The 25,968-nt window shown below is 33.0% G+C and overlaps 1 protein-coding gene across 1 annotated transcript in view; it reads right to left on the bottom strand.

Moving 5' to 3' along the window:
* Positions 1 to 25,625, bottom strand: part of LOC129957472 (multidrug resistance-associated protein 1-like) — a 94,326-nt gene extending 68,701 nt beyond the window's left edge. Inside the window, exons 1-7 of the mRNA XM_056069793.1 lie at positions 25,400 to 25,625; positions 23,451 to 23,648; positions 21,962 to 22,090; positions 20,724 to 20,852; positions 16,957 to 17,088; positions 9,918 to 9,979; positions 3,964 to 4,098 (exon numbers count right to left, since the gene is read on the bottom strand). Of these exons, the coding sequence (XP_055925768.1) occupies positions 3,964 to 4,098; positions 9,918 to 9,979; positions 16,957 to 17,088; positions 20,724 to 20,852; positions 21,962 to 22,090; positions 23,451 to 23,648; positions 25,400 to 25,429 (815 nt within the window). The 5' untranslated portion in view covers positions 25,430 to 25,625. The remainder of the gene's footprint in view (positions 1 to 3,963; positions 4,099 to 9,917; positions 9,980 to 16,956; positions 17,089 to 20,723; positions 20,853 to 21,961; positions 22,091 to 23,450; positions 23,649 to 25,399) is intronic.
* Positions 25,626 to 25,968: the final 343 nt, after the last annotated feature.

The raw sequence follows: 25,968 nt of genomic DNA, 5'->3' as shown, positions 1-25,968 counted from the left end.
TGGATATTGTGCATGGCATTGGTGAACAGAAATTATGAAACATAGATATTTGGCCTGAATCTAGCTTTCCGTGTCATCCTTGGTGAGTTTTTTGACGATTCATTCCTAGCATGCGGCTGATAGTATCCGAAAACCGCATTTGTGTTTTTCCTCCTAACCAAAATTCGACACAGAACTTCAATTGTAGTCATAAAATCGCATACCAAGTTTAATGAGTTTTTGAGTTAAAACGTTTACATATTTCTGAAAATTCAGAACGACAGACGACCAATCCTTCGTCTTTGATGACTTTAGCCCAAAATCTCGGTTTTGTGGCGAATTGTGATGAGGGAGGATAGAACCTGGGACTTTGTGGTTGGCAGCCGAGCAACATGACCACAATACAAAAGAAATTGCTCGTACAGCGTATCTGTTCACTGGTTTATAAGCTTTCACCACAGACTCTCCCTCCAGTGAGTCGAACGATATGGCTGTTGAGTGGTGATGTATAATTTAATGCGCCTGCACCCATTTGAGTAGCGCCAAGCGTTATGGCAAGCGTGTGTGGGTGAGTGGTTGCTGTTGTTGCGTCAAGTGAATCTGGCGACTTTGGTTTTGCTGCGTCATGTGAATCTGACGACTTTGGTTTAATGTGGGCAGATGGCGCCACAACAGCTGTACGAAGGTTGAAGGTTCATCGTCCGAGGTCACCAATGTGGCGAATTGTGATGCGCGAGGATAGAACCTGGTACCTTGTGGTTCGCAGCCAAGTAACATGACCACAATACAAAAGCAATTGCTCGTGCAGCGTAGCTGTTAACGGGCTTATAAGCTTTCACCACAGTGTCTACGTTATAGATATCAAGTCTCTCCATCTAGCTCTCTTTGTTTTGTAGTTATTGCGGTAACTTGTATTCGAATATCCGGACTGACATATTTCATGTGAATGGATTTTGCTCAAATTTTGATTGAAGATTACAGAGTTAGTGATAGACAACTAAAAATTTTTTCGTATATTCTGTAATAAAAGGTATTAATTTCTATTTTCCTCACCCTAGATAAAATTGCGGAACTCGGGTAAGGGATGCATATGTCTTGCATGGATTTAGCGAACAATAGGTACGGCATATAGATCTATGGAGGAAATCTGGTTTTTTACTGAACCATGAGTCAAAATCTCCCCAAGAAATGTGACTAAAAAACTAATAATTAAGGAGTAGAGGAGGCAGGAGATGTGGAGTAATTCCATCAAGAGGAGAACAACTTATCAACATTTTAAAAACGTTTCGGTTAACCGAATTGAGAGTGATTTTTTAACTTAGTCAAGTATACATTGGCCATGGTGTATTTTCTGTGCATCCGAGTAGTTACAATGACTAAAGTTTGACTTGTCAGTGTGGCATCGAAGAAGGATCCATAAATCACGTGATCAAAGCCTGTGAACTATTGCTAAAGCACAGAGTCAAATGGCCAAGAAATTGGATGTCTCTTGACGTCGAAGAACTCATAAAAATCCCAGTCATTAAACTTCTACTGGGGGCATTTTGTCAAAGCTTTTGTTTTTAGCTCTCTCCTAATGTGAAAAGTGTTAGCTCATTTAATGTATTTTATGCGTTTTTAATGTTTCACAACCTAATATGTAATGTTTCTTTTTTTGTACCAATATACAGTTTTTCTAGAGGGTTCTTTATTATTTGGAAGGGTCCAATGTCATCAAGTGTCGTTTGTTCCTTCGTGCTAGGTGGGGTTACTCTTCGGCGGCCCCATCCAGTTTCCCGCATGGCCTCTGACTAGCTCGGGGTATCGCACAATATTGCTATTTCTGCTAATTTGTAATTTTACTGAGCCTAACGTACGATTTTTGGCAATTAGTTCCTGTCATGCGAAAATCAAAATCTGAGCACTAGAGATGCATAGTCCACGACTCTTTGAATAACAAATAATTTTGCTATTGTTATTTTTAAATATTCTTTCCAAATATCTGTTATTTCAATCATATTATTAATTAAAAATTATTAATTATTATTAAATATAAAATTTATTAATTGTAATTAATACTTAGTTTACTATTTTAAGTAACATGTGCTTGAATGAATTTATCTATTTCAGTTTAATTTTTAATTTTAATTTTTTTATTGGAATAAACCATTTTCTGAAAAGTTGAATTTACAAAAAAGTCATTTCTTTAAAATGTTCACTTTAGTTCTATATTCTGCCAATAAATGGCGCCTTGAGAGTGGAAGGAATGCCATGTCACAGACAATTAGAAATGATCTTAGTGGGATAACGCATTGTGAAATGCGAATATCGGAAAGTCAAGCAGAGCGGTGACTTCATAATTATGAACACTTTCCTGTGATAGCTCCACTTTCAGTGATATGCGATTCAATGATAGAATAATTATAAGAATAACCGGTCCGTTCACTTTTTAATCCATTCACAGATTGCATGATTGAATTCTTTTTCGAGAGCTTCCATTAGACAGATCGTATCGATTGTTACTTTCTATCGTGATCAAGGACCTTGGATCGAAATATGACCAGTAAGATCGTATCAAGGATTTGAATCGCACCCTCTTAGAAAAATATTGATCACTGGTATTTGTGACTTTTTGATATTGGTTATGTAATAACCGCTCGTAAAATATTCGTCATTCCTACTGAGTTCTAGTCGCATTCATGGCTTAAGGTCCGCCCTTTTTTTTATGCCGGACGCGAAATGTCTCTTCCATTAGAGAGAATGCAAGAAAATTCCGGGAATACCACTTCCACCGATTTTCTGAAAACGTATGCACAAATTGCTTTCAAGCGTCATCGGGAAAAATTTTAAACTTAAAACCTTTTTTAATAATCTTTGCACAGTAAAGCGGCACTATTTCCATATAAATTTTGGCTTCATTTATTTATTCTAATTATGGAAAAAATGAGCGGAAATACGACTTGAGGGATTTTTTATAATTTTCACACCTTCTATCAAGTAGTGATTATAAAACAGTATCTAACTTTAGGTATGTGACCCCGTTTGGGACGAAGTTTTCGTAGAACTCTTTGGAATAATTATACTTTCGAATTAAAAGGATTGAAAAAACATATGTGAAACCGAAATATACCACTTAAATGACAAAGTTGTTTTAAAATGGCGTTTTTTGGTAAAATTTTGGTATAAAGCAAAAATTTTTTTAATTTAAAGGTTTATCAAGTTATTTGCTTAAATTTTTGTAGATAATAAACATCCTAACTAGTTTCTGAACTAAAATAATAAGCAGTATTTCTGTCTACGCTTCAAATACTGGGATTCGAATAAAAAATAACAAGACATTTTCAATTGTTTTCCAATTGTGGAATATTAAAACGACTATCAAATATTTCTAAATGAATAGATTACTTTTCTCTAGTTCAGTAACTGCAGAACACATTGATAATATGTTATATCAAATTTGAACAAAAAAATATTCATTAAATTATAATTTATATGGTTTTTTTAGTAAGAAAATTCTACCAAAAATTAGAATTTGAGAAAATAACTTTTAGAGAAATAAAATAGCATTTAAACATATATATATGATATAAAATTAAGAATGTTAAATAAAGAAATTCATACTTTCAGAAAAAATCGACTTTCCAACACAATCTACCTTAAGTGCCAAAAATTATTCTAATTCATTTTTATAACTCTTTCTTGCAATCAACATATTCCCAGAAGTAAGTTTATAAATTGAATTAATTAGAATTTGACATTCACAAAACAATATACTGATTCTAAAACTTATTTAAAGCAGATGGATCTGTATGGGTCACTTGAAATGGATTGTATTCTTTTCCAAGAATTCTGATATTCTAAACTGAACAGATCTAAACATAATCCAGATAAACGAAGTTCGCAATTTCATTTACATTCAATCACTTCTCGATCATTTATATAACTTTAGAATTCAATTATGTTTGAAAAATTATTAATTTATAAGTTGGAAATATTTAAACTTACAAATTTTTGCATATCTTTTCTTCTTGGGTCCAATATTTCTGAAGTCGCTGATGGACGTACTCTGCTCTCTTTTCCGGTCCCAGGACATCAAGTTTATCCGTCTCAAGCTCGTTTCGATACCCGTGCCATAATATCCTGAAATATATTCAAGTGAATAAGAATTTATTCTTTGGATTGCATTTGAACTAGTCTTGTGGACATTTTAGTGCATTATAATTATATTAAGAAACGGGTGTTTAATGATTCGATAAAGAATGCGTTTTGCTACACTTTTGTGCTTCTTTGCTACACTTGAATGTGTTACTTTTTTTCATGACATTCATTCAGGGATAAGAAATCTCAAGTTTCCGAAACATGGAAATGATGAAGAAAATGCCTTGTTCAGAAAAATAAAGCCAATTGAAAATTATTTTTAAAAAAATTAATGAAATGTTTGCTTTAAATTTTTTTTTATTGATGGCTATTCGCCCTCGGTCATACCAAATTTGCCTGAACATTGGTTATATTCAATTTTTATTAATTCGTTTCGATCTAACTTCATGTTCATGGCTCTGTCAGATTTTCAGATATTAAAGCCATTTATTTTAATTTATGTTTTGCTCATTGGATATATTAATCTTTCTTATGGAGATAAGTCGTATGACATCAAAACGGATAAGTGCGGTTCATGTGTCTTCAAAATTTAGTGGCATTGCAACTTCAACATTTCGTTTTGAAAACTACACATATATCATGAGGATTAGGGATTGCAATACCGGTATACCGGGATACCGAATCCCGGTATTTTGAGCCATTTGTACAATTTCGTAATACCGGTATTCACAAGTTTAAATACCGGTTTTTCGGTATTTACTAGAAATTTTTAAAATGGTCTCCACTATATATTCAGGAATTGACAACGTAGCAAAATAGTAAAAGTTTTTGTTTTTATGTCTCCCTAAAGGGCGAAATTAATTAACTAATTAATGGCTTATTTGCTTAAATATAAATTAGCGAAACATGGATTATCTCTGAAAGAAGAAATTGTATCCATAATGACTGATGGAGCAACAGTTATGAAAAAAGTTGGAAAGTTGAATGGAGAAAATCAGCAATTGTGCTATGCTCATGGAATTCAGTTAGGGGTAATAGATGTGTTATACCAAAAAAGTAAAGAACAGAAGAATCCAAATACTGTCGATATAGAAACTTCGGATTCCAACTTTGAAGAGAGTAAGAGTGAGAGTGATATTGACAATGAAGATAATGACAATGTAATTGTTGAAGAAGATATTGCTAATGAGGATGAAATATTAACCCATCAAGAAATGCTTCCTATAATTTATAAAGATCGAAAAATTGTTAAGATATTTAAACGTTCCCCTATAAAAGATGACATATTACTAAAATACATACTAACTGAAAATAAAACAGAATATATGTTAATAATAGATTTTAAAACACGTTGGAATCGTTTACTCCTAACAGCACACATCACTATCTGAAGATTATATATTACATTGAAAAATCGCACAGAAGAAAGGCATATCGAAATAGAAAATATCTTATGGTATTTACATAATTATAATGATTTAAAAAATGAAAATGAAAAAGAAGAAAAGAAAATAACCAATTCAAATCTGATTAAGTTTAGAGTAAATTTTCTTAAAATTTTTTACTCTCAAACTTATTCACATTCAAAAGAATTCGGTTCAGTTATCTAAGATTATGATGACACTAATATTGATAGTGGAAAGGAATTGTCTCTTTAAAAAAAATTAGAATTAGCGATAAATAAGAAAATTTCAACGAACCAAAATACAATACAGAAATCAGCTATATCCAAAACCATCAGATAAAAAATCGATTTATTTGAAGATGAGGGATTTAGAGGTAAATACTTGGAAAAAGTATATCATGCATTGCTGACAGTACCACTAACTATCATAGATGCCGAAAGAGCGTTTTCGACAGCTAGTAATTTTTGCACAAAATTACTTTTCAGGCTCAATGACAGTACAATTGATGCATTATGTTTTTTAAGATCACATTTCAAAAATTTGTATTAGTACCACAGACTGAATAGTGATATTTACAATTTTTTGTGATTTAAATAAATAAGTTGTTCCTTTACTTTTTTGGGATTCTTTATATGCTGTTATAATTTATAAATTAGAAAACATTTTTTGTGATATTTACCCTTTCTAATAAAACTGGCAAATAAAACAAAAAACACCTGTGTTTTCTTTCTTTTTCTAAAATTTCTAATACCGGTATTAAAACCGGTATCCCGGTATTAAGATCTAAAAAATACCGAATACCGGTATTGAAATTTTGGTCCGGTATTGCAATCCCTAATGAGGATCTATCTCCTTTAATTTTCAGCAGTAAAAGAAAAACACGCTATTAAATATTTGACAAAACAATGAAAAAGGATTTCAATCTCAGGTTAATAATGTAATCTATGGTTGATAAAAAATTATGAAAAAGTTGCTAAAAATTTAGGAAAAATTAGGAATTAATATCAATAAAATGATTTTTTTTTTTAAATTTTAAGATAAAAAAAAATCCTTTTTGTGCTGTAATATTTTTGGAAAATACGTTGGAAAACTGCCAAAATTTTGATTCGATTTTAACTAATTGAAATTCTAATTAAAGTTTTATAAAATCGTGTTTAGGTGCACATTTCCAAACACACACACACACACTTTTATTATTAGTAGAGATCATTAAAAACCTTGATACAAATATCTGTGTAAGTTTTCCGGAACAATAAACATTGGAATCCTTATATAGGGTAAACAATAAAATCATTGCAAAAGTGAAAATTTTTCTGATAAGTTGATAATCTTTGCAAATTGCATATCTTTTGACTGAAAAACCTCTTTTGTCTACAATAAGATTTTTTCATCAATCTTTTTTTTTTTTTTTTTCATACTGCAGCAAAGCAGACAAAGACTATTGAGCCGTGAAGCTATATTATATATTTAATCTCGTTCATGCGTAATCATTTCTGAGAATCGCTATTTATGCATTCCATTATCTTCAATGCTAACAACGGGGACTAGCCCTGAGCATGAATACTATAAACATTCTTTAACTCAGATAATTTTCATATATACCCAGCAAATACTTATGATTTGAAGAAGAAAGCAAAAAGCTTTCAAAATTAATTCCTTATATACTGAGTTATATAAGTTTTAGATGATGTAGAAGCCATGTAATAACTTTTCGTCATTTTAAGTTCCAGTTGCTTGCGGAGAGCTTGCAACTGTTATGAATGTTGAGATATCGGGCATACATCTTATTGTATAGAGTTATGTGTCAGTAGTATTGTTTCCTTACTGTGTTCATTTCATCCCTTTAAAGAGAAATTTACAAATTTTATTAAAAACAGATCAAATACCACCCAACCTTATCAAGAAAAATAATCAATTTAAAAAAAAAATAATTTGCACGGTATTACCCCAGTGGCGGGTGATTCCACGTACTGAATGAGTAGAATACCGCGCATAAATTTTGGGCTGAAATTTCATGAATAAAGCGGTGTTCACCCTAGGTCAATTATTGCGTGCTATGGGAAGCCATGCCTAACTCAGGAACATCACGTGATCCAAAGGAAAACTGTCAAAGGATTGTCTCATAAAGACAACTATCTGTCATTATTCCACTGCGGTCACGTGATCTGACTGAAGTACTTTCCATTACGCGCAATAATTGCCCTCATGTGAACACCGCTTAAGAACTAAAAACTCTTCAATAATCTCATAGAAACTCTTTAAACATAAATGTAATTGCGTCTAATTTTATCTAGAATCTCAAAGTTTCAAGATGTTCACTCAAATAAAGATCTTGAGATAATATGTCTCAAATGAAGAGCTTTACTCAAATAAAAAATAAATTATTAAACTAAAGAACATAAATAAATTTCAGATAAAACAGTTAAAATTCACATATTCGCAATAAACTTTACGAGTCCCTTTAGAAATAATTGAATAATTAAATGTATTATCATGGTTGCAATTTTCAAAGCTTCAATTTCGGCAGCGTTGAAAACACAGATTTCAACAGATACATTAAATATGCAAATAATTTATTTTGTACCTTTTTCTCAAAATATTGTCGCGCAGATGAGGTGAATGCAGCAAGTCCAATAGAAATGAACACACTCAAGATAAACTGAAGATTTTATTACCCATCTAACTGATTGAGAAACTACTTATATACAGTTGAAGAACCTTCTAGAATTTGAAGGCCCGCAGAAAATTGGAAATTTACATAAATAACAGATTAGAAAAATTAACATAAATTTGCATAATTAACATAATTTTGACATAAAGCAAATTGAAATTAAAAATCAATTTTTGACAATTCGCCTCGCTTGTATTCGAACCCGCAACCTTCCGCTCAGCTATGAGATGCTTCGTTCAGCCGACTGAGCCAAATGTGCTTGGACGCATGGAACAATTTTCGCTACAATATTTTCATTTGATTTTGCAGTGTTGTTATTCGGTATCTTCTAGTTTTTCGATTCATTTATACTTTTCTAAAAGTATTTGTAAATTGTTAAATTAGTTTTCGATTTTCTTTCTTATTTAAATCATAGGCATGATTTATACCTGTCAGTTTAGGTTTTTCTAGCGCTAGATATCAGTTGTGAAAATTCCCTTTTAAATATGTCACGTATAGATTCGAGGTATCTATAAAATTTACAAAATACCTTTTAGGTAAAGCATTATTTGTTTGGCATAATACCACGCAACAATTTCCATACTGTTCAGGTACCCCCGGTACAGAATTTATTCATCCAATAGGTCTCATTTCGGTTAAAAGCGGATAAACATATTACATAAATGGTCTATTTTAATGAAAAGTTTTAGTTCTGACAATATTTGCAGATGGAAATTTTTATTATTTTTTTCAAATACAGGCTTACTTTAAAAAAATTGAAAGTCTGAAATTCTGAAGAAAGAGCTGATTCCTTTTATTGTCTGAGAATTCTCGAACAATAATGAGAAACAAGAAAGTGAGGGATGTGGTCTGATGCTTGTCCCTTCCACGATATATTAAAGTAAACCAAAGTCATACTAGTTCATACTTTTAAATACTGAAAATTGCCTTACGTATTTTACATCTAAAAAGCAAAGCGAAAATGGCTTTAAATAGGAAAAGATCATACACAAATGGTAAATGAGCGATTTTTCTCGCACTGATGGTTTTTCTTCAGAATTTGGACAGTTACAGTTATCAAAAGAATGTAGAAGAAGAAGCTGTATGTCAAAGAGTAGCATACATGGCTTCCTTTTTGAAGTATTGTATTCTTTTCAATGATTTCATGTTTTTTTTTATGAAAAAGATTTGTATTCTTAATATTGCTTGGGATAAGATGAAATCTGTGATTGTTTGGATTTTTCTTCAAAGTATATTTATTCGAGGTAGCCAAAAATTTTCTTACTCACAAATTTATTATTTCATAAAATTTGTAAAGAAAATATAAAGATAAAAGTGATTCTGACAACTATTTGAGTACTGTTGTCATAATGTATCAAAAATGGGTATAATTGTACCACAAATTTAATTTATACGGATTATTTTGACAAAGGCTTACTTAGCAGCGTTACTTTCCCATTCCCACAAAACAGGACATCTCGTTAGCTCCCCATCCCGAGAGGGCGGCTCACTGATTCAGGTGACTGTTATGTATCTGGCAACAGCCAGATTAGAGAACCTTCCAGGCTGTGTGACGTGCGCGTGTTGCTTGTACCTTTTTGAGTTCCGTAGTTCTTCGTATTGTACTTGTTCGGTGTAGTTGTTGTTATGCTCGTTCGTGCCTGCGCATCTTAATACTAATAAATATTCTTTGCGTGTATGTAAAACGAATCGTATCGTCTCTCGGTCTACCTGGCATACATGACAAAAGAAAAAAAAGGTTAAGAAAAGGTTAAGAATGGATCAATTCTTGTATATTGATTTACCTGTTCAACCAGATGAAAAATAATCTCGATAGCAGCGGCTGATGCTCCACCAGAAATTCATCCTGCGTTATAAAATACACGAACATTAGTTATATTAAATACATTAGTACATATTCATTTCAAATGAAAGTAATAAGACGAAATTCAGAAGTCTCATTGCAAATAAGCCATCTAACGTTCATCTCAAAAGCTTAATATAAATATTGTTATAAATCTGCAATGCTGCTTCCCAGCATAGTTGGTTCCATAGGAGGTCCCAGAGTTTGGAGACAAACTTGGTGACCATTTGGCGACTTTGGCGCCAAAATATATTACACCCGAAACATCGAGAATTTTCCCGTTCCGTCCAGTAGGAACGGAGATACGAATCGAACGTTCCTGATTGGTTGAGAGGCTTCTAGCCCCGTCTCCTGAGACCTATAAAAGGAAGCAACCGCAGCTCCCGGGCGGTCGTGAATTGAGTCGTGGACCATTGGAGTCGAAGAGTAGACAGGATCGACGATAAAGAGCTGGTCTTCCAGAGAAAGCGGAGCAGTGAAGGAGTGAAGTAGTGCTGAAATAAGCTGTGTGCTACTGTCTGCAGTAGAATCTGTTGTATGCTGCACGTCTCGGCTGAAGATAATCGTCTTTTGCGCTGTATATAATTGTCGTCTTTTTGCTGTCCTATGTGTCTTCGTGTAAATAAACGTCGTTGTTTTATTTTCTACTGCCGCCTGGTGATTGAGTGTTCTCCACACCATATAACTCCCACTATCCAAACGAACCCCGGAAATTTCGTAACAATATTATCTTAAAATTGCAAAAGGGAAATATTGTTAAGATTTAAAAACTGCATTGAATAAAACAATTTCGACTATTTAAAAAGTTGATATTAAAATGCAAAGCTAATGCAATTACTGTTATTAAAATGCAATTTATTATTATATTATCATCAAAGGCAGGTTTATGTACCTTGTTATTATAGACAGTGCACATTATAAGGTCCATCTTTTAATTAAATCAGACAATTTAGTTTCACGTTTCATTACATTTTTAACATATAAATCGTTTTTTATAAATATAATTTTTTTGATTTTCATTTTGTTAACTTTGCGAAAATGTTTTTATAGTTATTTATTTATTACCATTCCAGATTGTTCATCATTCTCGTTTGTGCACAATATTGTTACGAATCTGTGAGGCGGCTTCCCAGCATAGTCGGTTCCATAGGAGGTCCCAGAGCTTGGCGACCATTCGGCGACTTGGCGATGAATTTGGTGACTTTTGCGCCAAAATAGATTATACTGGAAACATCGAGAATTTTCCCGAACCGTCCAGTAGGAACCGAGTTACGCCTCGAACGTTCCTGATTGGTTGAGAGGCTTCTAGTCCCGCCTCCTGATGCCTATAAAAGGAAGCAGTCCTGCCGCTGCCGAGTTGTTGCGAACCAGGGACGGTGAATTGAGTTGTGGACCGGTGGAGTCGAAAAGTAGTCGGAAGCGACGGTGAAGAACTTGTCTTCCAGGGACTAGCGGAGCAGCAACGGAGTAGAGCTGCTTTGTATACTATTGTATGCTGCCCGTCTCAGCTGAAGATAATCGTCTTCTGTGCTGTATATAGTTGTCGTCTTTGTGCTGTTCTGTGTGTCTTCGTGTAAATAAACATCGTTGTTTCATTTTCTACTGCCACTTGCTGATTGAGTGTTCTCCACACCATATAACTCCCACTATCCAAACGAACCCCCGGACAATTTTCGTAACAATATTATTGAAGTAGACGTTCAATTTTACACATACTTCAATAACTAAGTGAATGCTATGAAACAAATAGGAACCTAGCTATTTATACTTGATACAATGCTATTCTTATCCATGCTTCAACCCTCATAGAATTTGTATATTTTATAACCTTTTTTTGTAATTAGAAAAATGAAGCCTTTTAACGTACCTACTTGCTATCCTTTTCAATATTAGCGGAAATAGGCAGCTACCTAGTCTGCCTAGTTTGAAATTCACCACTGTTCTTTTAAGTATAATCGTAATTCTCTTTGTCGAAAATGGTCCAACTTTTGTCTTATTTAAATTATTTCGTTTAAAATTTAATAGAAATCAATCATTTTTATATACATAGATCCAATACCATATTTCGAATGTATAGCTCCTTCCATTTTGGTGTTATTCTTTTCAAAGACCTAATTCCAAAAATGAATGTTATGAAATAAAAGAAGTTTGAAATGTGGATGTTCATAAAATGCTTTGAAGTCGAATTTTTCCATAATTATAAGATTTGCTTGTTTTATATGACGTTCACAAGTATAAAGGAAACAATAAATTAAATAAATAAAAAAAATTTGTTCTCTCTCGAATATACCCTCGTTGAGACTGTTTTGCTTCAATGGATCAAAAGTTTCACAGTAAAATGAACGTATCTATTTATCCTGATGAGTACATAATATGATTATTAACATCAGTATTAACGTACATTGGATTTCAAAATTCAAATTTTCTCATGAAAGTCAGTCATTTTCAAAACCCTTTATATTCTGATTAAAATTCGATTAATAAAACCATTCTAGAAATATAATGAAATAGGCCATATATTTCAAAACACAATACAAATGCTGAAAAGCCTTGTCTTTTATCGATCATTTCTTATCTCATTTTATTGTTTAATGCAGACTCAAATCATAAAAACATTCAAACCTGTGGTTGTTATCAAAGTAAGAAACACTGTCAATTGATTATTTCGATTGGCTTGCTAAAACTTATCTTCCTTTATATTTTTTCGCATATAAAGGTATATAAAAATAATTTAGTTGTCAAAAACCCGCGATTTGATGAATCTCCTAAAGACACATATTTGGAGTTAGGTTTGTCTGTCTGAGAGCACGATAGCTGAAAAGACACATTTAGCTAGAAAGATGAAATTTAGTTCAATGAATTTACACCCATTTTGTCAATTGCTATCAAATTTTGAACCAAATTCCTACAGAGGAAATGTGTATGAGCGGCTATGGATGTACAAATGAACATGATAACAACAAAACGAAAAGATCCAGATGGATAAAATTTGATTTTCAGATATTTTTTTACTATCCAAAGTGCAGATATGTATCAAATGTGAAACCAAATCCATCAAGTTGCTCACTGTTTGTCGGTCTGCACATTCTTATGCATGTAAAGGCGCCAACTTAAAAATATAATGATTTAAATATATGAACATTTTATATGATTTTGTGACCACAATTGTACTTCTACGTCAAATTTGATTTTAATAGGTTTCAAAAAAAGTAGTTCTAAATATATACTTGGTTTTTTTATTACTTGCGTATTAACTCATGCCAACGACTCATCGCTCCCTCCAAAAAAGAAAGAAAACGATATCGCCTGAGATTGCTTCGTAGATTTAAACGGTTGCTAAAAACACCAATCCCATGCAGTTAATACACAAGTGCTAGTGTTATATACTATACAACAAAGCCCATAATCTTATGTGTAGGAGTATGGAAACCAAAACCCGAACACTCATGTCTCTGCGCACAATGCACAATTTTCTGGGAGAAGACGGGGATATCACCTTTATTAAAAAGAATGCGAGAAGTGTTTAGGGGAGACCACTCCCACTGGTTTATATTTTGGAGAAGGAGAGAGGAATACATTCTTTTTAGTAATAAAATGAGACAGTTCTTGAACATAAAAAACATCGATACTAAGCATAGAGGAAAAAAAAAAGTTTAATCATTCAATATTGGCAGAGGTAGAACAAAAAAGTGGAATTTCTGTTATGTTTCATAAAAGTTATACCTTATGTGAAATTATCAGAGGAGGAAACTTTCTTTAGGATTAGAGGAGGGAGCTTAAATGAGAGGAAAGAACTTTTTGGTTTTCTCATATAGGAAGTATAGAGAAAAAAATATAACCATCAGGAAATTCGAACTCGAGATTTTGACGAATCTCCAAGTTTTAGACCCAGCCCCCTGAGTCCGAAAAACATATTTTTGGAAAATGCCCTGTCTGATTGTGACAAAAATAACTCAAAATCACTTTGAATTATATGGGGGAAATTAGATAAACGATATTCATAACAGATTTGTAGATTTCTTTCAAATTCTAAGCAACATCCGTTCAGAGGAAGTCTGTCTGTCCGGTTGTTTGAATAAAAGTGAACACGATCACTACAAAGAGAAAAGAGTTTGATAGACAAAATTCGATGCATAGATTTAACATCTATAATGTAGACAACTGTCAAATGTCGAGCTAAATCCAACAAGAGATTGATAGTATACCGGTTTGGTTTAGTTATATTAACGTCCCGTTTAAAGCAACACTAGGGCTATTTTGGGACGGACCTCGTCACTTTGAACCGCAGTCAGATGACGAGGACGATACCTGAGCTGGCACCCCCCTCTCCACACCACGCCAACAGAAGAACGTTTGGTCATGACGGATTTAACGTGCAACAGACCCCCTTACACGACGACTCTTCGGTGGATTCGGGTCACGAACCTGAAACCCTCCGGTACCGAAGCCGAGACCTTACCACCAGGCCACCGCATCCCGTTAGTATATCGGTCTGGGCTTTTAGAAACATGTAAACGCAATAACTTAAATTTATCAAATTTGATATGAAATTTGGTGATTATAAGTATAATCTTTTATCAAATTTTGCTTCAATCTAGTGGGAGGAACGAGACTGAAACATAAAATTGAGTTTAGGAAACTTTTACTTTTTGGATACGCATACCAGAGAGTAATCGCCAAAAAATATTCGCCACGGATCACACGATAAATTCTGTAAAAGAGCTGAATTTACGATAATGCCATACAAGGCGTTCTCTGGTATAACACCTTTAATAGAGAGTACGCGAGAAAGTTTCCACTCCCGCTGGTTAATTTTTTTCATAACTAACAGTGTATCTTTTATTTCAAGTGCATTGTTTTTCCTTCATATTAATATTAAAAATGCGTCTAACGAATGTTAGCTATAAACGAAATAGTATCCTTTTCATTCATAAAGTAACAAATTTATTAACTTCTTTATGTTCAGATGCATATAGGATGCCATTTTAAACTCTCATCAAATCGAAGAATATCTTAGATCAACAAAACCCACATGTCACTGCCAAATAGCACCTAGCTCTTAAACTAGCTTAATTTGAGAATAGATTTATTTGAAATCATTCACTGAAATTTTAAATAAGAGACCTTTAATAACCTGCATGTCATTGGCTCCAATAGACAGATTTGAAATATTCTTTATCTTACTTTCCGATCTTTTCATAAACTCTTGTTTTATACAAAGGTTGAATGAAAGGAAACAGGCACTGGTATTCAAGAAAATATTTGAGACAAGTAAACAAATGAAAAAAGATTTTGACAAATGCAAAGATTTTCTTACCGGATTTCTTTTCTAATACAGAGATAAATATTGAGATCTTCAATGAATTGAATGATTGAATTGTGGGATTTAATAGCGCAAGAGCCATATCCGACCCTACTGAGCCAAACACATGGTTAAATGGTATTCTTTTTAATTTCTTTAAAAATTCTGTGAGAAGAAGAAGCTGACAAAATTGCAAAAATGTCTCTTAAAATTGTACACAAGGTAAAAACAACAAAGTGAAATGTTAAATAAAATAGTAAAAACTAGTTGCTTTTAAAAATTTAAAAAGGTTTTTGTGGGGAGGTACCCCCACAAGCATGTCCACTGATGAAGTATTAAAAAAATCTTAAACCACGATGATTAAAATCCAGACATTCGATTAGAAAGTGAAGAACCGTTAAACTCACTTGGCATCTCGAGCAAAAAGAAGCTCGATTGCCGAATAAAAGATGTTTGACTAAAACGTGTGCGATCAATGCGGAGTTTAGACAATTTGACCTCTAACTCACGCACTGGTCAAACAAGGACAGGCAGAAACAATGGATTTTACAATATGGATTTTATTATTCATCTGATCATTCCGTGACTCCTGCCATAATGAGTATACACGATGCGTAAATGCATTTTTCGAATCGCTGTGCGGAATATCTTGCTGCAAAACCAAAGAAGCATTTTTTGCTGCACTGTCCGCCTTCTCATTACCTATTGTTCAAACATGGCTAGGAATGCCATTGAAATAAGTATTTCAATTCATTGAAATACTCAGTGTATCTCATAAATTCATTGGTTTGTTATCTTATTCGTATGGTACGCAGCCACTTTAAATGTAACTAAAATTTTTGAATTTTCATCCTTAACTATATAATTATTTACCTTCTATTGCATAGGTTCCGAAAGTGGTCCAGGTGGACCCCCAGGGGTCCATAGGAGACGACACGGGGGTCCACTTAGACGTGAAAAGAAAACAGGGCTTTACACGTTGTAAGGGGGGGGGGTCCACGAAAACTTTTCTGGTTTTCATAATAAAGAACAAAAATTTTGGCTTGGATTTACCTATCAATGTAGGCAGGTAGCATCATTCAGTAGGTAGGTATTCAAAAATATTCGAGACTCAGTTCAAACACAGAATTGAATAGAACAATAGATAATAGTACAAGTGGGGAATAGTGGGAAATTGAAAGAAAATTTTTGATAGCGTTTTTCTCGTCATAACTTGTCAAAAGAAGTTTTAATGCCGTTACCAACCTGTTAACAAAAAAAAGGAGCAGATTGAACATCACAGAACTGGGCGATTTGAGATTACTTCTTACAAAACTGAAGCCAAGTACTAATTTGCTGTCAATTCATCAAGTACATCTGTCTCATTAAAAGTATGACTATTTTTTATTGTTGATTTACATTTCAGAGTTCATTGTTGATTTTTTTGTCAATTGTTGATTGTTTGTAATGATAAATGTTTATAGTTTTGTATAACCACAAGTATTATTTTAATAAATAGAACACAAGAAAATGTGCTACTTTTTTTTCTTCTTAACAGCCCCAATTTAGGGTGATATTTTATAGGAGTTTTGGAATACAGTAGAAATGTAGCAGCAGGGGGTCTACCGAAAATAGTAAAAATTTGAAAGTGGTCCACGAGAAAAAAAAGTTTGGGAACCTCTGTTCTATTGGAACATACCTTTTCAGCATCCCAAAAAGCGCTGTACTGAGGGTCGGTGAACAAGGAGAGGACCGCTTCCGCTGCCAGTATAACGAAAGTGACGACGCCAAAGATAAAGGTATGAGAGTCAGCTATATCTCCAAATTTACCCTGGAATAAGAAAAAGAATATATCAAATATATTTCATGAAGGAATTGATGTGAAATCAAATATTGCTTAATGAGCAAACGAAAATCTAAAAAAAGTGACTTCCTTAATGAGCTATGTTTCGCAAATCGAGAGGCGAGGAGGCACCATGATGTCACAGGGTCGATTGATCTGTGTGTTAGTTTGTGTTGAGTGTTTGTTTGAAGATATACACTTATATTTACTTGGAAGAAAATTTGGCTGGATAACTGGATGGTGTTTGAGCAATTACCTGCAGAGCCTTAATCGAAGAGATTTTTTTTCTCTGACCTAGATTTTGGGACGAGAGATGGACAGCAAGGACATGGATGAGCTGGTGGAAGAACATATCCAGATCTACAGAAGAGTTTAAGGCGCTGTCACAGCAAAGGGTTGTGAAGGATCAGGCGAGAAAGAAATAATAGACTCAACACAGCAACAATCTTCAAGTGAAATAAATGAGAAGCTGAAAACATAAGAAATTATTCTATCTAGAAGCATTCTCCTGATAAGGCAATAACTCTGGGTGCTACAAATTCATTTAAAGATAATGCTGAGCATCAGTTCTGCTAAATTTTGATCAAAGATCAGTATCTTCAGACAATTTTCTCTGTAAAAATGCATGTATTATTAATAATTACATTATAATACATTTGTTTGAGTATTTTTTTCGGAATATAAAGAATTGTCCTATTTGATATAGATTCCTATACGAAAAAAATTGTTTCGCATAACATATAAGATTCGGGATCAAATTATACTCGATAAGAGAGGTTCCACTGTGTTCACTTTTTACTTGCTGTGTTATTGCAATTCCTGGCATTTCAGAAGTCTCATTTATCAATTGAATGTACGTTCAATTTGAATTCATAAGTGAGATTTTAATTGAATATGATTATTGTGTTTTTAACCAGTCCTTCCGATAATTTTTCTCTATCGGTAATAAAAGTAATATTTTTGTGTATTTGTCTCTCTGTATATTGACACAATACATGCTAGATCGTTGAATTATCGAATTTGACCGAACATTTGGCATTTTTTAGTTTTTGGATGGAAAAAGTGAGCACGGATGATTTTTTTTTTAAATGAAAGGAATAAGTCAAAATTCATAAGTCATCATAGTATATTCAGTTTCATCATAAGTCAAAATAGTATATTTTCACAAAAAAGAATTTTTGCATCATTTTAGCATCCAAAATGAATCTTTTTCTGTTATACTAATTTAGCTATTATATAATTTTTTTTCTTTTACTTTGGACAATATTCAAAAAAAAAAAAAAAAATTCCATAACTTTTAGTAATTATTGTTGTAGTAAAATTCAAATTATTTTTATTTATTTATTTTTTTGCTAATATTTATCACGTGCTTTTCTTCTATTGTTAATCTAATGGATGAAAATTCTAGTTCTACTCTCATAATGTTTGCAATATTCCTATGAATTTTTTAATATATTTTATTTTAATTAATGAATAATTTTGGGGATTGTATAAACAAGATCCACTAAGATATTAAGTGTACTAAGGAATATATAAAATGTGCTGAATGATTGAACTTTGTTAGCATTTTTTAAAATTCTTTTAACCCTTAACTGGGGAGGTGAAATTTTAGGACTTAACTGGGGAGGTGCGGCCTACGAGACCGCATTTCATTTCCACTCAAATTAAATTTTCTAATAATTGTATTAGTATGAAAAACTGCCAATATATTTTTCAGATATTTTTCTTGATATATAGATAAGTTTTAGAAATTTTCCAAAATATATTATCATTGAAAAAAGTAAATGAGTTGGAACATACATTTTCTTCTCCAATGACATGTTACAATAAATAATATTCTTGAAAAAGCATATTACTTTTTACTTTTTAAATCATATTTATTTTTACAGTATATGAAGGTATACAGAAGGCAATATAATATAAAATTCAACAATTAGATGAAAAATAAAAAAAATGACAATGGGTAAAATTCTCCCTTTTTTTTATCGGTTTGCGTGACTTTCATAGCACGATTTTCTAGGGCATTTTAAATATACCGGTTAAGAACTAGTATAAAAATCAACCTATAAATTCTGTATATATATCTCTTGGTATATTAATATATTTTATAAATTTTTCAAAATACATTATCACTAGAAAAATTAATTATGTCTGAACATACATATCAAAATCAGTTGAATGTGAACTTTCATCGAAAAACTTTTCTGTACAATTATCCTTATCACTAAAATCACTTTCTGCTTCATTTAAAAGTGTCTGGAGCACTGCTTCATAATAGGATTAGTAAACTGGATGATATTTCGGGGCCCAAGTTTCAGCGCCATCTGCTAAGCTTTGTTTATCACTGGGACACTAACAGGGAGATGCGGTCTTAGAGACCGCGCTCGAAGAAATAACTGAATTATTTTAAAAAGCATCTGATGAAATCGGTTGAAAAAGTGCACGTGTCTTCAAGGTCATAAAACAAGAAGCTACAGGGTCAATGCATTCAATTGAGCTAAAAATGGAATAGGATTGACAGAAAATCCATCTCTAGCGGTCTCACAGACCGCACGTCCCCAGTTAAGGGTTAATGTGCACGTGATTTCTTTATCAGTGTATTTAAATACAGACAGCATGCAGCTTATTATGCGCATGTGATATACATAGATTCCATCGCATTGTTTTAATGTCTGATTCAAAGGCGCATTTTGCATAAAGAGTAAGAAAGTGGAACTACAGTACCAAATAAGACAATTTGCAATTAAATAACGTGGGCATTTATATTATGATAACTGGATTTCATGCGATTAGGATACGATTTCGATACTATCAAGAAGGTCCTGCACACAAAGAATATGCTGCTGACGACGCGTGGCTGCTGAAATAACCGAACCTAAACTTTTCTTTCAATTTAAAGTTTTGAAATGCTTTATTGAGAGAATCATACATTTCATTATGCATATGAATTCAATTGCAATGAAAGGTAGCCAGTCCTCCAAGCCAACAAGCTAATCTCTAAAAGCGGCTGTTGAATCCCAAAGCCATTCCAAACGAATGCATTTTAAGAATTTTATCTAAAAAATATTTCTAGGAAAAAGAATTTATTATTAATCTTACAAAATGTTCTAAATAATAAAAATTATTCTTTATAATAATTTAGTAAATATTCAGAAATAAATTTTGCGATGTGTGAACGTATTTTCCTGTATTAAAAGATAAATTAGAAAAAAATTAACATAACTTTTTAAAATTTTAATTTAAGGATAAATTAAATTTTTCATTTTAAAACCGGCCAATCCCTATCACCCTACGCCATTTAATTTTTAAATCTCTAATTTAGTAAGGACGGTCATTTTACGCCTGTTTCACTCTAAACTTTTCGGCTAGAATAATCTGAAATGTCCTCAAATGGCACGCAGTATAAATCTCTTCAGTCCCCACCCACAATCACAGAAGAACAATTTCAAATGTCAAGATTAAAATTAAGATGGATTTTATGACATATAACTTTCCCTTTCATGGCAAGCTCATTTTGTCAGGTTAACGGATTGACTATTTGTTTTGACGTGGGATGTTCGAATTTGCGTCATTTGTAGCGATATCGAATGATTGACACATGAATGAAAATAATGCCGACTTACCCTAAGAACATCGAAGAACGGTGAAGTGAAAAAATTACAAGCCATAAACAATATCCAAAACAATGATAACGTATAAGAATTCAATTCTCCCTCTTTTTTCTGTTTATACTGGAGACAAAGAACAAGGATCTGAAAGAAAATATGTAAATGTCCTTGAAATTCAATTTGGTGAAAAAGTAATTTTAACTAATATGGGAAACAATATTCTATTAAAAGTTACCTATCTTATGCAATATGGTGCCCTTATAAATAATACAGATAACAATTAATCCATCGTAAGCAATGTAATTTCTAACATAAAAATCATGAAATTGAAAAATATCAGTTAAATGAATAAACAAAATACACGAAAATTTGAAGATTCTCATTGGAGAAATCTAGCCATGTGACCGAGTGATTTAAGAATGACAGACGACGGCTAGATTGGTTAAAATTATATTTAAGATCTAATGAGCTATATTCACAAACATTTAGATACAATACAATTAACACATAAAACAAGTTAGATAAATCCTAACGTACATTAATCCTACATTTAAGATGGATAGAGGTTGACTACTTGTTTCTCTCTATCGCCGCCAGAGGGCTATCCTTCTATTTTTTTTACATCCTAACAATGATAATGTGAGTTAAGGCATAATATGAATTGGAAAAACGCAGTTATGGAGGGGGGGGGGGTGTTTTGGGAAGTGCTCTCAACCAGCACTATTCAGAAATCAAGTGGACCAAACGAGATTTAACGATGGATGGATATATTTTAGTGGCGAAAGAGCCAACCTCGGCTGAACTGCGCCAATCGTGATTTAACGATGAATTGCAAAGGATAGTAGTTGGAGATTTCTCTTCGAAGTGAAACACAAATATGGACCAGTTTCTCTTTGAAAACCCTGAAGCTAACAATAGTCTACGGCCATATATTGGAATTTAATGAGGTTTCTATCTAAGGTGATTCATGAGGGCTCCAATGCCATTTTTACCAATAAAATGCCTATTCTATTTATTCTTTTCATTTATTGTGACTTATGAACTTGGTTAGATATGACAATCCAAGTGTGATTAAAATCATTAGCGTTTCAGAAAACCAAAAGTAAATCTTATTTCAGAAAGCACTCTCAATTGCAAGGTCTTATTCTAATAATATAGCATGTTTTAACCAAATTAAAATAACAAATTATAAATGTCATGAAAAAATATATTCAAATCTGAAGATGGAAAGCATGCTGAAAGAAAACACTTACAAATGTGAATGTACGAAATCCAACAGACACGTAATAGACATGCGCTATGTATCTCGTAGAATGACTGACTTGATATAAAAGATAAATAGCCTCAGCTACACTGCATAGAACGAGCACTGCGGTTAGAAACTGCAAAAGAAAAAAGGAAAAGTCATCATTCCGAAAAGTGGTGTTTTGTCTGCACTCTTCAGATCCTACTTCCCATTCGTTTTCAATAAACTTAGCTTACGCATCAAAAAATAAAAAAAGTATTATTTTAAAGATGTTTAAATTCTTACAAGAATAATACCAGCTACATATAATAATGATATTTCTTAAGTCAATCTAAATCCTAGTTCATTTCCTATCTTTTTTATCTTAAATGAGCCGACGTTCCTTCAATTTAAGATTTTCTATTTTTTGATCCGAATCCCACCTTTTTATTTAATTATTCTTAACGCGCTTGTGGTGAAAGCTTATAAGCCAGTTAACGGCTACGCTACACGAGCAATTGCTTTTGTGTTGTGGTCATGTTACTGGGCTGCGAACCACAAGGTTCCAGGTTCTATCGTCACTCATCACAATCCTCCACATGCTCTAAAAAATGATGACCATTGCAGTTCTCACGTTACAAGCAAAGGGATAAAAGTTCCTTATACCCCCGCATTTCATGCAAAGATACTTAAGATTTCATTTCTTAAATCGACACGCGTTAAAATAATCCCTGTCACAATCTCTTTGTGAAAGCCGCGAGGGAATAATTTCAAACATTTCGCTCTGTGAACGAGGCCGTATCATCGATCATGTACGAATCATGCCCTCCCGTGGAAATATGAAATGAGATTAAATTACAAATTAGTTTTCATTTAGGCTTCGCATCTGCAAAATTATGTTACATACACATGTGCAATCCAGCATTAGATGCATAGTTTCTTTTGCTGATAATCTATTGCTTGGTGTATCCTCACATTTCATTTTCACAACTTATATCTCGTAAATTTGTTGTTGTTGATTCTTATGGCACTTGCCATGGACAAGTCCACTGTTCGAAGACAGTGTCTTGTTTCTATAGTAGCGCCATCTAGGGCCAAGAGAACGACTTAGCTACACACACGTCACAACCCTTTTTACGGGACGGACTTCATTCACGCATTTCATTCACTCAACCACAGATCGTAATTTAGACCCGAATCAGAGAACGATCACCCCTGATCCAGTACCCCCAATGGTATTACTCTCGACATGGAGGACTTTGTGACCACGACAGATTTAACGCGCGCCAGCCACCACACAGGTGGGGAATCTTCGGTTCGACCTCGCAACCTAAGGGACGCGAATCCGACGCTCTACCAACCAGGCTATCCCGGCCTAAGATAATAATTGTAAATTTCTTAATTCATCAATCGTAAGATAGTAAGATTATATTTATAAATCAAAACTACCATTCACGGAGGGAAAAAAAACTGTTTACTAATTCTTGAATGAACTGAATTCAATTAAAAATTCTTACCAACTTGACTGTTGTAAGCAGTGTCCAAGGGCTGGATGCAGGCTTGGGACGGAAACTATACAATCTGCAGAATACTTCTCGACAAAAATTAAAACTGGTGGCTATCCATAGGAATGCACAGGGTAAAACTACCAAGACGGAGTGACGAAAACAGCTCGTGAGGTTTGGGGCATCAGCATTCCAGAAAGCATCCCAATCCTGAAAAATAAAATATTAATTTAAAAAATAATTGAAATATTAGAATTTAATGGAGGGTAGAGTATTTATTATTCACATAACAGTCTCATGTATTTTTATAATTCGGCATTTTTTAAAAATTTAATTTTAGTGTATAGTACAGAGTATCAAGTAGAGTGCATTTTGGATTTCTTTCAGTTGATTGATTGTGCCCAAATCTTGTGAGAGGTCAAACAAAAATTCCATTTACGCAGCCTGTTGAGTTGTTGCATTTAGAACTGTTTAGTTATATTAACATCCCATTTAAAGATTACTTTGGAACGAACTTTATAATTTTGAACCATGATCAGATGAAGAGGACGGCAACTGTGTTAATTCATGCTCTCCGAACTTCCGAGACGAACCTTGAACACTCCATTCCGAAGCTGTGATTTTGCTATTAAGACATCGCAGCCTGTAGAGTTTGGGGAATATCATTCTTTAGCGGAAAGAAAAATAAACATATAGTCTACCCATTGATTGATTAATCTAAATTAAAATATTATCTGCAATTTGAGAGTGAAAAGTTCATCCATCTAGCTTTTGTGATTACGTGCGCACGAATAGACGGTCAATCCGAAGATGAGTTTTGCGCGAAATTCAAAAGACTTTTACAGTTTTGACAATAAATCTAAATGTCAAATTCCTCCCATTTAGAGGTTATGTTTTTGAATAATTCATATGCATTGTATCCCTACGTAAACGAATGAGAATGTACACCAAATTCACACCAAAATTCAGCATCAACTTACTACTTTAGTAAAAAGACCACATACCAAATTTCATCCATCAAGCATTTTTAAATATCGTGTTCAAATGTAGTCAAGCATAGTTTCAGAAATGTATTTATCGTACTTAGGGTAGTTTAAAACATGCAGATATCAGACCTTCAAGAATTTTGTGTAATTTTCAATGGTCTTTCTTTGTTTGCCTTTCGTATATAATAATTAAAAAATAAACAGACGTTTCTATGGCTTTGTACATGATTTTGTATACACACATCAAAAGCTAGAAGAATTAAATTTGTAATCTATGACCTTATTATAAAATTGTAGATTTCTGTCAAATTCTGGGCCAAATATGTTTAGGAGGGTTAAGTCCATTCTTCTCCCTATAAACATGGTGTTCAAACACGTAATGAGCTAAATCAATGAAATTTTTCACATATTTGAATCATCAAATGTGTTGATATGTAACAAATTTAGGATTAAATCTAACAAAAGATTGTCTGTCTGTCCATATCCACTTGTGTGTACAATAATTCAGAAAAGCTACAAATTAAAATAATGAATTTCTGCACATAATCATTATATCACAACTATACATAATAGTTGACAACTCCGACCCGCCCGAAAGCACACGAAAAAATCTGAATGATCGGACGCCGCGACTGTACTGGCGAGAATAAAGGTTGAACCCGAAGAATCATCATCCGGCCACGGCACAACTCTTCCCGTAGGAGACACGTCAAAAAAAATTTATTGTAAAAAAGACTTTTATTTTTATTGCAGAAGTGTTATAATGTGATTTAGGTCAATGGGATATTGTTTAATTCGTAATGTAGTTTACTGGCGCATTTTAATTGTTTTGCTAAAATTTCACCAGAAAATAAAATAAATTCTTTAAAATAATTTTTTTAAATTATATGCAACTATTTAAAACACATGTATTTTTTCGTAAAAAAAATAGCAGGTCATGCTTTCTAGTGTTAAATTATTCGTACAAAAACATACCCAAATAGCAGAATCACAGAACAGCTTCATTGCTCGAATTGTCTAGATGATCGTTCCAGTAGTTTTGTGCAACATCAATCGGAACTAATTAGGTGAAACACTGCACAGTAAACCATATGTACTTTTCATGCAGAAAACCATTAAAAATTTTTTTTAAAAAAGCAAAAGCAACAGTAGAGATAGTAAATCGATTATAATGACTGAAAATTATAAGTAAAGAAAGAGTTAAGAGTTCCTTCTGTCAGCTTTATTGCATCTAAGACGAAAATTTACGCACCGAATTTTTCTAACTGCATTGAATTTATCTACAAAATGATAAAACTGGAGTGGAAATTGAACGAACAATGGGTTTTCTACTTCAAGACTACTCTTGTCAAATAAGATCGATTACTTATTTCATTGACACTTTTCTTTAAAGGATAAAGAGAGTTCAAAATATATTTTAATTAATTCTTTTCTGATACATTTTTTTTGTTGTTGTTTCAAAACAGACTCATTTTGGGTCGATCACTGCTAATTTACGAACAAAATTTGATTTGTCTTCCAATTAAACCATGCATAAAAAATTA

The sequence above is a fragment of the Argiope bruennichi genome, chromosome 11 (assembly GCF_947563725.1).
Source record: "Argiope bruennichi chromosome 11, qqArgBrue1.1, whole genome shotgun sequence".
Lineage (NCBI taxonomy): Eukaryota > Metazoa > Arthropoda > Arachnida > Araneae > Araneidae > Argiope > Argiope bruennichi.
This window is presented reverse-complemented; position numbering and strand designations above follow the sequence as displayed.